Here is a 13,433-nt window from a genome sequence, read left to right as displayed (position 1 = left end):
ATTCTGCCCACTGTACAGGAAACTACTCCCTACATTCCTCACAGGGGGATGACTGTGAACAATCTTGCCTCCTTCAAAAACACAAAGCATAAGGGAGTCCACCTTTGGTTTGCTCATATAGCGACCTTCTTTGTTGGGGTGAAGTGAACATCATAAAAAGCCACTAATAATGTGAAAAGAGAAAAGGGAAAGCAATTAGTAATCCATTAACCAAGTGAGTGAACACAGCAGTGTACGTTTGTACTCAGTGGCGGCCGAAGTCAAAGTGAGGGTTGTTCTGCCTCTAGTGTAGATGGTCTTAACTGCCACCTGGCAATCAACAATGTTTGCCTTGTTAAATGTATAACGTCAGTTTCAGCTTTGACGATGTTATAATCCTATCAAAGGTCGCGGGTTTGAATATGAGTAGGAACAAAGAAGTATTTATTTTAGAGATTGATGTTGGATCACATAAAAGAGCTACATTAGGGACTACGCATGAGTGACTTACCTCTACATAATCCTTTGCATGACCCCAATCTCTTTGGGAGTCAAGGTTACCAAGTTCAAAGTATTCTAAGAAACCAAGATGAATTTTGGCCACTGATCGCGTGATCTTTCTTGTGACGAAGGTCTCACCTCGTCTTGGAGATTCGTGATTGAACAAAATGCCATTACATGCAAACATTCCGTATGCTTCCCTGTAATTGATGACTATCCAATATGCATACAGTTTTGCTGCACCTGTAAAAGAAATGTTGCAATAATATAAATACAAGAGACACTAACCCTTCAATGGTTGGTGGAAATGATGCTAAACCACCTCCATCATAAAGCTCTTCAACATGGTTGCCACTGCTACCATCAGCAAAATAATCACCTCACCATCAATCTGGACTGGGATAACATGTGCACCCTCTTAAATCTGCTATGGTATAGTTGTCATAGCAGCTATTATGTCTGGTGGATACAGGCCATATGAGGCCTTTGCCACTTACCCAATGTTATTCCCTATAAACACTAGGACCCTCAAATGAATGAGGTTCCCTTAACCTTTTGCTTACAGAGAACTGAATATCTACCGAAGTATGTTCTTATATCAATCAGTTAGAGAACTGAACATACCAAAGTATGTTCTTATACTGAACAGTTACTGTAATACAATGAAATCCCTGTGATACATGACAGTGATAAGGCCTATGCAAATTAATATGATCTTAGTCTCAAAGGTCTCCAACTATATCTGCACCTACAAAGTCAATAACTCAGAGGTAAAATGAACAAATGGTGGACAATATACGCTCAAACACAAAATTGTTCAGTTACAATGAAGAACCTGCTAGAGTCCTTGGGCTTCTCCACATTCCCTTTACTGCACTGAACACTAACCTTCAACTATTTACCACCACTACTGTGGAGACCAAAACAAGAATTCATTACAAGTAGAGCATCCAACTTCCTTAGTAGCAGAGTTTGTTCCAGCAAGAAAAATGTTATTTTTATTAATAAAATAAATTTTTGAATATACTTACCCGATAATCATGTAGCTGTCAACTCCGTTGCCCGACAGAATTCTATGGAGGGATACGCCAGCTATCACAATACTAGAAGGGGGTGTACTTACCAGCGCCACCTGTGGCCAGGTACTCAATCATTTGTTGTTTACACCTCCTCAATTATTCCTCGGTCCACTGGTTCTCTCTGGGGAGGAAAGGGAGGGTCGATTAAATCATGATTATCGGGTAAGTATATTCAAAAATTTATTTTATTAATAAAAATAACATTTTTCAATATTAAACTTACCCGATAATCATGTAGCTGATTCACACCCAGGGAGGTGGGTGAAAACCAGTGTACATGATTAAAGGATAGCTAAGTATCCCCAAATTTCATATAACAGTTATCTCAAATAACAATGAAATAATAAGTACCTGGTAAGGAAGTCGAATAGAACCGTTACTCTGCCTTTTATTTAAAGTTCGTCTTCCTTACTGAGCGCAGCGTTCCTCTTGGAGGCTGAATCAACCCAAAGGTGCCAAAGTACAAGGGGTTGCAACCCTACTAAAGGACCTCTACCAAACCTTTAACCCAGGCGCTTCTCAAGAATGAATAGACCACCCGCCAAATCCAAGGATGCGGAAGGCTTCTTAGCCTACCGTAACAACCATAAAACAACAACAAAAGTATTCAAGAGAAAGGTTAAAAAGGTTATGGGATTATGGGAATGTAGTGGCTGAGCCCTCACCTACTACTGCACTCGCTGCTACGAATGGTCCCAGGGTGTAGCAGTTCTCGTAAAGAGACTGGACATCTTTCAGATAAAATGATGCAAACACTGACTTGCTCCTCCAATAGGTTGCATCCATAATGCTCTGCAGAGAACGGTTTTTATTAAAGGCCAACGAAGTAGCTACAGCTCTTACTTCGTGGGTCCTTACCTTCAGCAATGCAAGGTCTTCCTCCTTTAAGTGAGAATGTGCTTCTCTGATCAGAAGCCTTATATAGTACGAAAGCCCATTCTTGGACATGGGTCTCGAGGGTTTCTTGATGGCACACCATAAGGCTTCTGACTGTCCTCGAATAGGTTTAGACCTCTTCAGATAATATTTGAGAGCTCTGACAGGGCAAAGAACTCTCTCTAGTTCGTTACCTACCATGTTGGAAAGGCTAGGTATTTCGAACGATCTAGGCCAAGGACGTGAAGGAAGCTCGTTCTTTGCTAGGAATCCAAGCTGAAAAGAACATGTAGCTGATTCGGTTGTGAACCCAATGTTCTTGCTGAAGGCATGAACCTCACTGACTCTCTTAGCTGTTGCAAGGCAAACGAGAAAAGCAGTCTTGAGGGTAAGATCCTTGAAGGAAGCTGACTGGAGAGGTTCGAACCTAGATGTCATAAGGAACCTTAAGACTACGTCCAGATTCCAGCCTGGAGTGGAAAGACGACGTTCTTTAGACGTCTCAAAAGACTTGAGAATGTCTTGAAGGTCCTTGTTGGAAGACAGGTCCAAACCCCTGTGGCGGAGGACTGAGGCCAACATGCTCCTATACCCTTTAATCGTAGATGTTGAAAGGGATCTCTCATTCCTAAGATGAAGAAGGAAGTCAGCTATTTGGATCACAGAGGTATTGGTAGAGGATATTGAATTGGCTCTACACCAGCTTCGGAAGACCTCCCACTTAGACTGGTAGACTCTACGAGTGGAAATTCTTCTAGCTCTGGCAATCGCACTGGCTGCCTCCTTCGAAAAGCCTCTAGCTCTAGCGAATCTTTCGACAGTCTGAAGGCAGTCAGTCGAAGAGCGTGGAGGTTTGGATGCAACCTGTCTACGTGTGGTTGACGTAGAAGGTCCACTCTTAGAGGTAGAGTCCTGGGGAAGTCGACTAGCCATTGACGTACCTCTGTGTACCATTCTCTTGCAGGCCAAAGGGGAGCAACCAGCGTCAGCCGTGTCCCTTCGTGCGAGACGAATTTCTGCAGAACTTTGTTTATAATCTTGAACGGAGGGAAAGCGTACAGGTCGAGATGGGACCAGTTCAGAAGAAAAGCATCTACATGAACCGCTGCAGGGTCTGGAACAGGGGAACAATAAAGCGGAAGTCTCTTGGTGATGGAGGTGGCAAACAGGTCTATGGTAGGTTGACCCCACAACGTCCAAAGTCTGTTGCACACACTCTTGTGGAGGGTCCATTCCGTGGGAATGACCTGATTCCTTCTGCTGAGGCGATCCGCTGAAACATTCATATCGCCCTGGATGAACCTCGTGACCAGAGTGAGGTTTAGACCTCTTGACCAAATGAGGAGGTCCCTTGCGATCTCGTAAAGGCTCCTCGAATGGGTCCCTCCTTGCTTGGAGATGTAAGCCAAGGCTGTGGTGTTGTCTGAATTGACCTCCACCACTTTGCCTAGCAGGAGGGACTTGAAGTTCAACAGGGCAAGATGGACTGCTAACAGTTCCTTGCAATTGATGTGGAGTAATCCTTGTTCCTTGTTCCACACTCCTGAGCATTCCCGTCCGTCCAAGGTCGCACCCCAGCCCGAGTCCGATGCATCCGAGAAGAGATGAAGATGGGGGGTCTGGATGGCCAATGATAGACCCTCCTTGAGAAGAAGATTGTGCTTCCACCACCGGAGAGTGGTCTTCATCTCTTGGTTGATAGGGATAGAGACTGCTTCTAGAGTCGAGCCCTTGTCCCAATGAGCTGCAAGATGGAATTGAAGAGGGCGGAGGTGGAGTCTCCCCAGCTCGACAAACAGGGCCAGAGATGAGAGGGTCCCTGTGAGACTCATCCACTGTCTCACTGAGCAATTGCTCCTCTTCAGCATGCTCATGATGCACTGTAGGGCTTGGTTTATCCTGGGGGCCGATGGAAAAGCCCGAAAATCCCGACTCTGAATCTCCATTCCCAGGTACACAATGGATTGGGAGGGAATGAGTTGAGATTTCTCTAAATTGACTAATAGACCTAGGTCTCTGATTAGATCTAAAGTCCAAGAGAGGTTCTCCAGACAACGACGACTCGTGGAGGCCCTCAACAGCCAGTCGTCTAGGTAGAGGGAGGCTCTGATGTTCGATAAGTGCAGGAATTTCGCTACATTCCTCATCAGATGAGTAAAGACCATAGGAGCTGTGCTTAGGCCAAAACACAGGGCTTGGAACTGATAGACAACCTTTCCGAAAACGAATCTCAGGAAAGGTTGGGAGTCTGGATGAATGGGAACGTGAAAGTATGCATCTTTCAAGTCCAACGAGACCATCCAGTCCTCCTGTCTGACCGCTGCTAAGACCGACTTGGTCGTCTCCATAGTGAACGTCTGCTTGGTGACATACTCGTTGAGAGAGCTGACGTCCAGCACCGGTCTCCAACCTCCTGTCTTTTTGGCCACAAGAAAGAGACGGTTGTAAAAGCCCGGGGATTGATGATCCCGGACTATAACCACTGCCTTCTTCTGCACAAGTAGCGACACCTCCTGTTGCAATGCTAGCCTCTTGTCCTCTTCTTTGTAGTTGGGAGAGAGGTTGATGGGCGATGTGGTCAGAGGCGGTTTGAGGCAGAATGGAATCCTGTAACCGTACCTCAGCCAACTGACAGACTGTGCGTCTGCACCTCTCTTCTCCCAGGCTTGCCAGAAGATCTTGAGCCTGGCACCTACTGTTGTCTGGAGAATTTGAGAGTCAGTGCTTTCCCTTTGATGTCCTGGGTCCTTTCTTAGACTTGCCCCTGTGGGAGACTGGACGGGAGCTTCCTCGGCTGGGGGCTCTACCACGAAAGGGCGGTATGAACCTAGTGGCCGGGGTATCAGCCACTGGAGAGCGATAAGTCTTGGGGACAGAGGTGGTAACCTTAGACTTACGAGCCGATGAAGCTACAAGATCGTGCGTGTCCTTCTGTATCAGGGCAGCCGACAAGTCCTTAACTAGCTCCTCGGGAAAGAGGAACTTTGAGAGTGGAGCAAAAAGGAGCTGTGACCGCTGGCACGGTGTAATGCTGGCTGAGAGGAAGGAACACAGTTGTTCTCTTTTCTTCAACACCCCTGATACAAATAACGACGCTAGCTCACCCGATCCATCCCTGATAGCCTTATCCATGCAGGACATAATCAACATGGCAGAGTCTTTGTCCGCAGAAGATGTTTTCTTGCTGAGGGCTCCCAGGCACCAGTCGAGAAAATTGAACATTTCGAACGCTCTGAACAACCCTTTCAGAAGATGATCCAGGTCTGAGAAGGTCCAACAAACCTTCGAGCGTCTCATCGCAGTCCTCCTAGGCGAGTCCACCAGACTTGAGAAGTCAGCCTGGGCAGAGGCAGGAACTCCCAAGCCTGGTGCTTCCCCTGTGGCATACCAAACGCAACCTTTCGATGCGAGCTTCGTTGGAGGGAACATGAAGGAAGTCTTGCCCAGGTGTTGTTTAGACTGAAGCCACTCCCCTAAGGTTCTTAAGGCCCTCTTGGAGGATCTAGCTAGGACAAGCTTAGTATAGCTCGACTTAGCTTGCTGCACGCCTAGCGAAAACTCAGATGGAGGAGAGCGGGGAACAGCAGAGACGAAGTGGTCAGGGTAAAGCTCCCTGAGTAAAGCCAAGACCTTTCTAAAATCAACAGACAATGGAGAAAGCTTAGATTCCTCCACGTCCGATGAGGGATCAAGATGTGCCTCCTCATCATCCGACACTTCATCAGCAGAAGGTAGCGAAGCAAAAGGACCAGAATGCTGAACCGCAGAGTCAGAACGGGTAGGAACAACAACAGAGGTTTCCTCAACTTGAGGGAGAACCTGAGGTTCAGACTGCATAGGTTGAACAACAGTCGGAGCAGAAGGCAGGTGCAAGGGTGAAGGAGGTTGACTCCTAGCAAGAGTTGCACCCAAGGATTGCACCAGCTGAGCGGAGGACGGAGGCGGAGTAGTCCGTTCCTGTTCCTGAGAGATGAGTGGAGCATGAGAGGGTTGAGGCTGCGCAGAACAATGTAAAGTTCTAGCACGCTGAGGCTCCTGAGGCGCAAGTGCATGGTGTAGATGAGCTTGCCTAGATGAGGGTTGAACTCGGTGCAGCGCTGGTGCAGCAGACAGACTCACGGAGGGGAGAGGTTGTTGTACCCCAACCGAGAGTTGCACCACTGGTGGAGCAACAAGGGAAGGAGGAGGAAGAGTGTAACTCTCCTGATCCCTAAGCAGAGATTGCCTTAAAGAAGGCTGAGGCTGAACCAAACTGTGAACAGCAAACTCCGAAAGTGGTTCAATATCGTACGCCTGGCAGATGGTGCTGCGACCAGGCGGAGCAGGTGCAGGCTGGGCGAGCACAGGCGGAGCAGGTGCAGGCTGGGCGAGCACAGGTGCAGCGAGAACAGGTGCAGGCGGAGCAGGTGCAGGCTGGGAGAGCACAGGCAGAGCAGGTGCAGGCTGGTTGAGCACAGGTGCAGCGAGAACAGGTGGAGGGAGTGCAGGAGGTGCAACACTCTCAGCCCGACATTCACGCATTAAGTCTGAAAGCTGAACTTGCATGGACTGAAGCAGGGTCCACTTGGGGTCGGCAGAAGCGATAAAAGACTGAGGTAAAGTCACAGTCGGGGTCTGTATAGGCAGAACCTTACTCCTCTTGGGCGGAGTACTGTCGATCGATGACAGAGGCGAGTCGGAGCTGAGCCAATGACTGCAACCTGGCTGAGCACTCGCTGACTGAACTCTACGTTTCAGCGGTCTCGAGACCTGAGACCAACGTTTCTTCCCTGCATGAAGATCAGCGGACGAGAAGACGGGCTCAATCGTCTGCAGGTGGGAGTGACGGTCTAAGGAAGACACGCCCGCAACCACCGAGGATAGTTCTGTGCGCCTAACAAGGCCTGTCGAACCCTTAAGCCCTTCGACATTGCTTCTCCCCTGGGCATGGGAGCTTGCAAGAGGTCCCGGACTGGGAGGACGACTGGCTCGCACAGAAAAATCCTCACGCACCACACTGGCACCACTAGCACTTGGCACTGCACAGACACTAGCACTCGTCACAGCACTGGCACTATTTCCACCCACTGCACTCTTGACCTTCAGTTCTTTAACCTCGGCCATCAGAGACTTATGGTCACTTACCACTGATTCTACTTTATCTCCTAAAGCCTGAATAGCACGCAAAACAGTTGACATATCAGGCGGAGGGCACACAGTAGGTTCGGGGGTAGCCACTACAGGGGTAGGAAAAGGTAGGGGATCATGAGGTGAGGAAAACATAGAAGAGTGAGAAGAACTTCTCCTAGCTCTAGTTCTCTCTAACTTGGATGAATATTTTAAAAGACGTACAAAATCCAATTCCGAAAGTCCGGCGCACTCCTCACACCGATTTTCTAATAGACAGGGCCTGTCCCTACAGTCAGAACAAGCGGTGTGAGGATCTACCGAGACCTTCGGAATACGCCTATTGCAAGACCTACATCGTCTATGGGAGGGAGCTTGCGAAACGTCAGACATCTTGTTTCAAAGAGTAAGTCAAAGGGTGATCCAAAAAACAAGCAAAAATTCATTAACCGTTAATCAGAGTTTATATAAAAGCTAACTAGCTAATATAAAAAAGATTCCAGTATGCGACAGCCGTTAATCTAAGAGAATACTTCACCAAATATCCATGAATAAACTCGAAGACCATGAGCATATCCCAGAACGTCTAGCCGGAAGCACGACAGAGGAATAATTGAGGAGGTGTAAACAACAAATGATTGAGTACCTGGCCACAGGTGGCGCTGGTAAGTACACCCCCTTCTAGTATTGTGATAGCTGGCGTATCCCTCCATAGAATTCTGTCGGGCAACGGAGTTGACAGCTACATGATTATCGGGTAAGTTTAATATTGAAAAATTTAACTTGAGATAACTATTCACAAAAATTTTAACATCTTTTCAGCATTACAGTAACATCCCACAGTGACATTTAAATTCTTCCAATGAATCAATATTCATGAGCAACTTTACAAAATTATTATAAACAGCAGATTCATTTATATCCTGAAAAAATTAACTAAGCTACAACACTGACCATGAAATGATTAAATCTGACTGTTCAAAATGCATACCCAGCCTAAGACCTATAACAGCAAAAATTCAGCCATAAACAGTCACAATAACACTAGAATTCAAAACAACCTTTCAAACAGTTATCTTTAGAAAATAAGTACTATATCAATTGTGTAGCGGTAAACATATTTATGGGGGAATCTTGGTGTATTAGAGGATTTTTCAATATGAGAGCAGGAAAATTCAGAAAGTAAAGGAACAGTTAGGAATAGAGTTTGAACTTACTGCATATATGAACATTTGCAAGATTACAAAGAGACGTTTGGAGCAATGACCAAACTATTGTAATATACAGTAATACCTTGGTGTATGAGTTTAATGCATTCCAAGAGCAAGCTTTCAACCTAAAATGTTCACAAACTAAACCTATTTTTCTCATAAGAGATAAGGTAAATTCACTCAATGTATTCCACATGTCCATAAATACACACATACAGTACGCTCATATTTAGTGTTTCAATGGTAACTACAGTAAGAATTGTAACTGTTAATGTCATAAATGAATACCAATTAATAATTCACAATAAAACTAGAAGTACTTATATACTAACTGGCACTTTACTTTACTTAAAATCGTGGTTAGGGCGAGGGCCATGAGAGAAGAGGATGTTATGATCTCAGAATCATTAGAGGTTCTTTCAATTGCTTAGCAAAAAGAATTTGATAACTGCATGCGAAATAAGGAAAATCAACATAAAAAGAAATACAATAAACAAGTTTATTTATAAAGTACTATCAATGCTGCTTTTCCTTTCCTATCAATTACAAACATTCATTTGAGATATTGATAAATAGGGAGAATAGGCTGTACAGTAGAGCAATATAATATTTGAGTGAAGTGTTAGTGAGTTATCTTTGGTTGCTGAAATTTTGCTGAAGCATTGACTTGGGCTTCAGGACATCGCAGAAGGGATAGCTACTTTGCTTTGTCACTGATGACAAAATTTTGGAGATAGGTGTTTGATGCCTGAACTGAAGATGGAGCCTTCGGTTGGAAAACTAACTCTGTTCGACCTGTGGTTTTCTTAATGCTTCCTATCTCATTCTATGTCATTCCTCTCTGCTAACATACACATCCGTGGGCGGAGCTAATCAATATGTCATATAAGGAGGTTCTTTATATTGTGCAATCTGATTGGTTTCCTTTAAAGCACCTAATTTGGTCAAGCCATAGAAGCTGCTAGAACAAGTCTTCTGGTACAATCTGGATGCGACAAGGAGGAGAAGGGGGTTATTGCATGGAGGGAGAATTGCCTTTCATGAGCACTTTATCTCTTGAACTGTGTTCACTATCACTAACTGCCTTACTTTATTTAGGTACTGTATTCTGAACACTTTGTCATCATTTTTTACACTCTTCATATTTTCGGTATTAAAAAGATTTACTACTCGCCCTGACAAAGCCGTAGCTTTGACTGTATAAAATTTAGAAGGCTTTCCAACATTCTTAACAGCTCATCATTAGTTGAAAGCTCTGCATTCTCTTCATACTGGCCCTCATTCAACTTTCATTACCATTATTTTTTCAATACAGTAATTGCGTTTTTGGTAACAGTAGTGTACCACCTAACAGCTTCTCCTCATTCCAGATAAAACGATAACTTTCAGTGCTAAGATCCTGTTGCTCTAGATTCGTCAATGACAGCAACAGCTCCACATTGTCTAATGCTTTGATATCCTCTATATGGCTCAAAATTATAATTGTACCAATAATGGATGTTGCAGTACAAATGTACAGTTTTTGCAGGTTGGCCACGAGGTTTTTTTTTCCCACCATATTTTTTAATGATATTGGGGGACATTGACACTACTTCTAACTTTACTAGACATACACAATGTCTTTATAATGAACAATACCGATAACATTTTGACAAAGAACATATAGTACTACAGTCAAATCTATACAATAGAATAAACCCAAAGACACGCGTGAGAGATGCTTCTCCTCCTAAACTTAATGCAACGAGGAAAGGCCGATAAAGGGGGTCCCTTGGTTTTAAAAGGATTCTTCCACTTATGCCACATTTCCACAGATCACTGGCTTACCTTCTATCTTCAACCTGCTCCACCCCCTTACCCTCTATCTATGTTTTCTTACTCTCTCTCTCTCTGTTTCTATATAAAGTGTCATACAGTCAGCTTTAAACAAGTTTATACTTCGCGATTTCACTTATATGCGACATAGGGAATTACAATACTTATTAAATAAAAAATCTAGTATTCATGATAAAAATATAGCGGCGCTATGATTGAAAATAGCCCGCTCTCCTTTGCACTGAGCTTGCTTTGCAACACTTTCCTCTCTCTCCACCCAGCCCACCCCAGCTCTTGCTGTATGCTGTATACCAATTTACTATGGTAAACAAATATAGATATATTTGAAATAAACAGGATTTTGATTAAATTGGTGTTTCACTTAACTGTATCCAATAATAATGCATGCGATAGTAACATATTAGTATCATATTTGTAAATAAAAACAGCGAATTATAATCTTTTCCATTCTTTACATTTATGCTTTCCAGTCAGCTGATTAAGTCATGCTATCAAAGAATATTTTAAATTTCCTAAAAGAAACAATTATTACTTGATCTATCATTCTCCAATTAGCATACGAATTTCAATAGTTTTACTTGAGATACTTCCCTCATACAGTATCTTATTTATGGTTGAGTTGAATTGCATATACAGTGGAAGTTAATGGTGTTCATTCATGTTGCCAATGTACGATAATTTATTTCTAGCGTTGTGGTACTTCATTATAATGCTTAGGAAATTATTTATATTGAGTTAGAACAAACCTAAATTCTCGGTTTTCAGACACATTTGTAATGTTATCTTATAATTCGGCATTTATTGTTCAGCTGTTATTGTGGCTGTGAGTGTTTACATAATCAATATAATGTTAAAAGGATACTTTTATCATTATCTTTTAATTTTCTAACCAACTGAAGTAGAAGATGGGATAAATATTATTACTGGGTTGCTGTAGATGTTGGACAGTAATGCGCAAGAGACGGCGGATCAGGATTGCGCCATGCTTCAACTAACTGTGTAGAACTTCGTACAAAAATGGTTAGTGATGGTTCTATAAAATATATACTCTTAGTTAATCTTAAATTGTATAAATATTGTACAAAACAGTATTACACTACAGAATGTTTATTAACGATGTACTGTACAGTACATAAATATAGGCTACGAGTGCAGTGAGTTATCAAAGTACAGTAGTCGAGTCATCCGAATAAAAATGATATTTTAATTATAAAATAAATTTTTGAATATACTTACCCGGTGAATATATAGCTGCAACTCTGTTGCTCGACAGACAAACTGTACAGAAAAAAACTCGCCAGCGATCGCTATACAGGTTGCGGGTGTGCCCAACAGCGCCATCTGTCGGCCAGATACCAAGCTCTATGTAAACAAAGACTCAATTTTCTCCTCGTCCTACTGCGTCTCTATTGGGGAGGAAGGGAGGGTCATTTAATTTATATATTCACCGGGTAAGTATATTAAAAAATTTATTTTATAATTAAAATATCATTTTTAAATATTTAACTTAGCCGGTGAATATATAGCTGATTCACACCCAGGATGGTGGGTAGAGACCAGTAATATATGTTTACATTTTATGAGCTAAGAGTTTTTATTTCATTTTAGAAGTTATCAAAATAACAAAAACAAAATAAATAGGTACCTGGTAAGGAAGTCGACTTGAACGATTACTCTGCCTTATAAGTACGTCTTCCTTACGGAGCCTCGCGATCCTCTTAGGATGCTGATCGACCCCAAGGAGCTGAAGTATCAAGGGTTGCAACCCATACAACAGGACCTCATCAAACCCCTAATCTAGGCGCTCTCAAGAAATGACTTTGACCACCCGCCAAATCAACCAGGATGCGAAAGGCTTCTTAGCCTTCCGGACAACCCATAAAAACAACATTAAAAAACATTTCAAGAGAAAGATTAAAAGGATCTGGAATTAGGGAATTGTAGTGGATGAGCCCTCACCCACTACTGCACTCGCTGCTACGAATGGTCCCAGTGTGTAGCAGTCCTCGTAAAGAGACTGGACATCCTTTAGATAAAAAGACGCGAACACTGACTTGCTTCTCCAATAGGTTGCGTCCATTATACTTCGCAGAGATCTATTTTGCTTAAAGGCCACGGAAGTTGCAACAGCTCTAACTTCGTGCGTCTTCACCTTAAGCAAAGCTCGGTCTTCCTCACTCAGATGTGAATGAGCTTCTCGTATTAACAGTCTGATAAAGTATGATAAAGCATTCTTTGACATAGGCAAAGATGGTTTCTTAACTGAACACCATAAAGCTTCAGATTGGCCTCGTAAAGGTTTGGTACGCTTTAAATAGAACTTAAGAGCTCTCACAGGGCATAAGACTCTTTCTAGTTCATTGCCTACAATCTCCGATAAGCTGGGATTATCGAAAGATTTAGGCCAAGGCCGAGAAGGCAGCACATTTTTGGCTAGAAAACCAAGTTGTAGCGAACAGGTGGCTTTTTCTGACGAAAATCCGATGTTCTTGCTGAAGGCATGAATCTCACTGACTCTTTTAGCTGAGGCTAAGCATACCAGGAAAAGAGTCTTTAGAGTGAGATCTTTCAGGGAGGCTGATTGTAGCGGCTCAAACCTGTCTGACATGAGGAATCTTAGTACCACGTCTAAATTCCAACCAGGGGTAGCCAAACGACGCTCCTTGGTGGTCTCAAAAGACTTAAGGAGGTCTTGAAGATCTTTATTGTTGGAAAGATCTAAGCCTCTATGCCGGAAGACCGATGCCAACATGCTTCTGTAGCCCTTGATAGTGGGAGCTGAAAGGGATCATCCTTTTCTCTGGTATAAGAGAAAATCAGCTATTTGAGCTACAGAGGTACTGGT

The 13,433-nt window shown here is 43.4% G+C and overlaps 1 protein-coding gene across 7 annotated transcripts in view; it reads right to left on the bottom strand.

Annotated features, from left to right (window-relative positions):
• The window catches only part of Gmd (GDP-mannose 4,6 dehydratase), a 177,098-nt gene that overhangs the window by 28,091 nt on the left and 135,574 nt on the right, over positions 1-13,433 (bottom strand). For all 7 annotated transcript variants that reach the window (XM_068386824.1, XM_068386820.1, XM_068386821.1 and 4 more), the window contains one exon: positions 491-723. In XM_068386824.1, coding sequence (XP_068242925.1) covers positions 491-723 — 233 coding nt within the window. The remainder of the gene's footprint in view (positions 1-490; positions 724-13,433) is intronic.

The sequence above is a fragment of the Palaemon carinicauda genome, chromosome 14, assembly GCF_036898095.1.
Source record: "Palaemon carinicauda isolate YSFRI2023 chromosome 14, ASM3689809v2, whole genome shotgun sequence".
NCBI lineage: Eukaryota > Metazoa > Arthropoda > Malacostraca > Decapoda > Palaemonidae > Palaemon > Palaemon carinicauda.
The sequence above is the reverse complement of the archived record's forward strand: the minus strand, read 5'-3'. Positions and strand labels throughout refer to the sequence as shown.